Source organism: Fulmarus glacialis, unplaced genomic scaffold (assembly GCF_000690835.1).
Source record: "Fulmarus glacialis isolate BGI_N327 unplaced genomic scaffold, ASM69083v1 scaffold13734, whole genome shotgun sequence".
Taxonomy (NCBI): Eukaryota; Metazoa; Chordata; class Aves; order Procellariiformes; family Procellariidae; genus Fulmarus; species Fulmarus glacialis.
In genome coordinates this window covers 3,347-7,254 of record NW_009208762.1, presented here as the reverse complement: position 1 = coordinate 7,254, position 3,908 = coordinate 3,347, and the positions used below count along the sequence as shown (strand labels likewise).

Below are 3,908 nucleotides of genomic sequence, written 5' to 3'. Positions count from 1 at the left end.
GAGGGACACAGGGATACGGGGACACGGGCTGGGGAGCTGTGAGGGGCTGAGGAGCTATGGGTTGTGGGGAGGTGCTGAGGAGCCACGGGATAAGGGATGGGGGGAGTCAGGGACGAGGGAAGATGGGGAGGGCCATGGGACAAGGAGGGCTACAAGGAGTGGCGTGAGGTGTATTTACAGCTGCATTGTGTTTGGGAGACGTGAAGGGAAATAAATCAAGACGTTGGTGGTGTTTCTTGGCCATTGGGCTAACTCCACCGCTTTGTTATTTCTCTTCCTTAGACTGCAGAGTCCGTGCTCCGTCCTGCTGGAGTGGCTCCAGCCTGTCTTGTCCCAGTGAGAACGAAGAAGAGGTTTTCTGTCCCCGAATGGGCCAGAGAACTGTCTCCTGAAGAGAAGGAGAAGAGACTTAAGTCTTCAGGGACAGTATTTCCTGAGGAACATATAGAACGGACTTTCTACTTGGCTTGCACAGGTGGTAGAAAGCTTGCTTTGGTCTCTTCTCAAGGGCAAAACTAATGCAAAGTAGCAGCATGGAGCAATTAGCCTAAGCAGTATGCCCATGCTGACAGAGAGTGTCTGTCTGCAATAGACTGAATTACGCACTCTGCCTCCTGGTGAGGGGTAGCAGCTGTCCTGCTTTACCTCAGAATTGTGTCAAACTGTTGGTCCCTTTGTACCTAGTAAGAAGGAATAGCAAGGGAGCTCATGTTCCCTGCTGCTGAATGTGTCTTCTGCTCTTATCCTGGGCTGTATGGAAAAGGAGAGCAGAGAGCAGGCACCCGGCACTGCTGACAAGCTGTGTTAGACTAGCAATTCTTTGCCTGCTCATATTTTGTCTTACAAACGTTTTCAGGGAGGAATCCTGCTACTCCAGCCCCTGGCAGCCAGGGTGCTGCCTCTTTGTTTCTTTCATTTTGCTGTTTTTGAGCCTCCTCCTGACCTTTCTTCTCTCTCCTGCAGCTGATATTATAGACCCTTATGTCCCTCCTGAGGGCGATGCCCGCTTGACTTCCCTATCCAAAGATGGGCTGAAGCAAAAGATGGAGAAGCTGAAGCAGACTGCTGCCTCTCAGCTAGCGTACGTACCTCCTTTTAAATTAGTCTGTGGACTAATTAATTAGCAGGAGTTTTGCTTGGTTCTGTCTTGCAGTGGTGAGATGGTGTGTTTTGTTTTCTACTCGCTGCTTCCATTGTTGCTGTTGTACCACTTAACCAGGAGTCCCTGGTGTGAGAACGATGCAAGGCACCTGTCCTGGCGTGAATGGATACAGTGTGCACTCATTGTCTTGAGGATTCTTTGGGTTTGCAGCACTATGTTTGTTTTACGAGCACCTAGAGTTTATGTCTTAGTGGGGAGTCTCGAGTTCTCAGTTGCTCCCTGGTAAAAGCTGGGCTTGGACCGGATAGGATCGCTGTCATCATCTGAAACATGCAAGACTGTTCCGAGTTGTTCTTTACTCACTGTAGAGCTTTTCTTGTCTTTTCAGTCTGCGGAAGATAAAAGATCATGATCCGGATTTCAGCACTAAAACCTTCCCGGAGAAGGCGCAGGAGATATTTATCGAAGCTAACAATTACCTGGCAAAGTAAGACCCCTTCTCTGACTGATGCAGTTATGTAGGACCTGCTTCTCTTTGCTTATCTGCTCTGGTTTTCTTCCTTGTCTTTCTAATCCTTCTATCTCCTCTGCAACGAGTACTTTATCTTTTTCTGCCCCATCTCTGTGAAGAGTAGAGTGTTGGAGATTTGGTCAGTATCCTCTTGCTTTTGATAATGAAAAGGAGGTTGCAGAAAATTCATCTTGACCTGACCTGCAAAGGAGATGAGCTGTTGCACCACTAGTGTTATCAGCAGATGAGTGGGTGGTTGGTGCTGTTCAGAATCACGCTGCAGGGAATTGTTTGGATACGAAATGATACTCCACTGGCTTGCTCCACTTTCCAGGAATAGAACAGATTTCAAAACTGCATCATTCTTGGTTACAATTCCAAACATCAATAAAACATTTAGGTCATAACTGGCTTCCAAAGGATGTTGTATCTTTCCCTGAAGTCTTGTCAACCAGCTTGTGTTCATGTTCTGATTTCGTGCTGAAATCACAGCTGAGAATTTAGTTTTTTCTGTTTTGCCAGTAGATTGTGTGTCTTTGGGGGAAGCAGGAATTTGTGAGTAAGCCTTTTTACAACATGTGTATTCAAGTAACTGGTTGTGTGTCACTTGCAGTTTTAACAAGCAGAAACTTCACTCCCTGGTGACAGAGCGCTGCTACCCGGTAAGTGTTTATCTGGATGTAGTGTGTCCTTGATGTCTTCCATGGTCTCTTAAGGCTCTCTAAACCTGATCATCTGTCTCATTTTTTCTGGATACGGTAAAGAGAGCTGGGAGGAAAAGCACAAGTCTAAGTAATAGCTAACGAATAAATACTTCATTATATATAGTAGTTTGCTTGTCATTCAATTCACATCCTAATTAAGATGGTGCTTATTTTTCCTTATAGGAAATGGTCCGTGGGAACAGGTACAAGACCATCCGGTGGAGTTTTGTGGAGTCGCTGGAGCCTCCAAGAGTGGTTCATGTTCGATGCGACAGCATTGTGAATCGAGGCAACCTGTACGGCCAGGTGACGGTGCGGATGCACACGCGGCAGGTACATCCCCTTGTGCCCCTTGCGCTTCCCAACTGACTCCAACCAGCTGCCAGCCCAACCTAAGTTTCTTGGCTCTGTTTACAGATTCTGGCAATCTATGACCGCTTTGGGCGGCTGATGTATGGCGGGGAGCAGGCGCCCAAGGATGTTTTGGAGTACGTCGTGTTTGAGAGGTACTTGGTCAACCCATACGGCACATGGAGGATGCACGGCAAGATCGTTCCAGAGTGGGCACCACCAAAGGAGCCCATTGTTAAGGTAATGCCACAAGGAGAAGGCACCAGCATGGCCTGTGTCTGTGAAACATAGGTCTCTAGTTAATCCTGGACAAAACCAAAGCTGAGCTTCCTGTAATGGGAAGGTGGTGTATTAATCTGCAAGCAGACCTATTTATTCATGTGGGATTATCAGCCTCTAGCACCTGGAAGCTGTAATAGGAGACTGATGGTATTTGACAGGTATGTGATAATTTAGAGGGTTACCGCTCCCTGGACATAGCCTGGCAAAGTGATGCAGGTGCTCTGTCTTCCTAAAAACGGGTCCTAGAGAGGAAGGAGGTGAGAACTATAGTGTAGTACAAGGCATGTTGTCCCATTCCCCCTCTGTGTCCTCCCCCACGTGGCTGCTGTCATCTGGTCATCTTCCTGTGCAAGGCCTTTGCATTGCCAGAATGCCCTACTCACCTTTTCTCATGCTCTGCAACATGAAGAATTCCTGTTACAGCAGTTCAGAGCTGCTCTGTGTCATGCTGATTCTGTTCCTTGCTTTTTCAGACTGTGGTGATTCCTGGCCCAACCTTGGATCCCTCAAAAGAGTTTGAAGGAATGAAGTAGGAAGTTCCAGAGCCTGTACAGAGACAGCAGTGCAAACCGCTCTGGAGGGAAGAACTGGAGAATGTCTGTGGAGCTAGCGGGTTGGACATGCCAGTGAGCAGTCAACAAACAAAGCGGCTTCAGAAATGGACTCCAGTCACTAAGAATTTGCCTTTAAAGGAGTGAGGGGCTTGGGAGAGGGATCCAGATGAGCTCTGAGAAGAGCTTTACTCTGTCCAAGTAGACTTAGTGTGCTGCAGCCTAACGTTCTCTGTGTTTCTGTGAAGACGAGAAGTTCTCTTCAAGACTACTCCCTAGGGTAACCTCTGTCCTGAAGGTGCATCGTGAGAGCCCTTGGCAGCAGAAGTCTGTCCAGACATGGGATGTTTGGCACTTCCATGGGAAGTGTCATAGACCTAGTGGGCTTTCATTAAAACTTGCAGCCA

The 3,908-nt window shown here is 47.7% G+C and overlaps 1 protein-coding gene across 1 annotated transcript; it reads left to right on the top strand.

Moving 5' to 3' along the window:
* Positions 1–282: 282 nt before the first annotated feature.
* On the top strand, positions 283–3,483 carry MRPL45 (mitochondrial ribosomal protein L45; the record flags this gene model as incomplete). The annotated part of the gene is made up of 7 exons (XM_009576608.1): positions 283–475; positions 964–1,081; positions 1,491–1,589; positions 2,227–2,275; positions 2,501–2,650; positions 2,735–2,908; positions 3,424–3,483. Coding segments are annotated over 7 exons (843 nt in total), but the record flags the coding sequence as incomplete, so codon positions are not given.
* Positions 3,484–3,908: the final 425 nt, after the last annotated feature.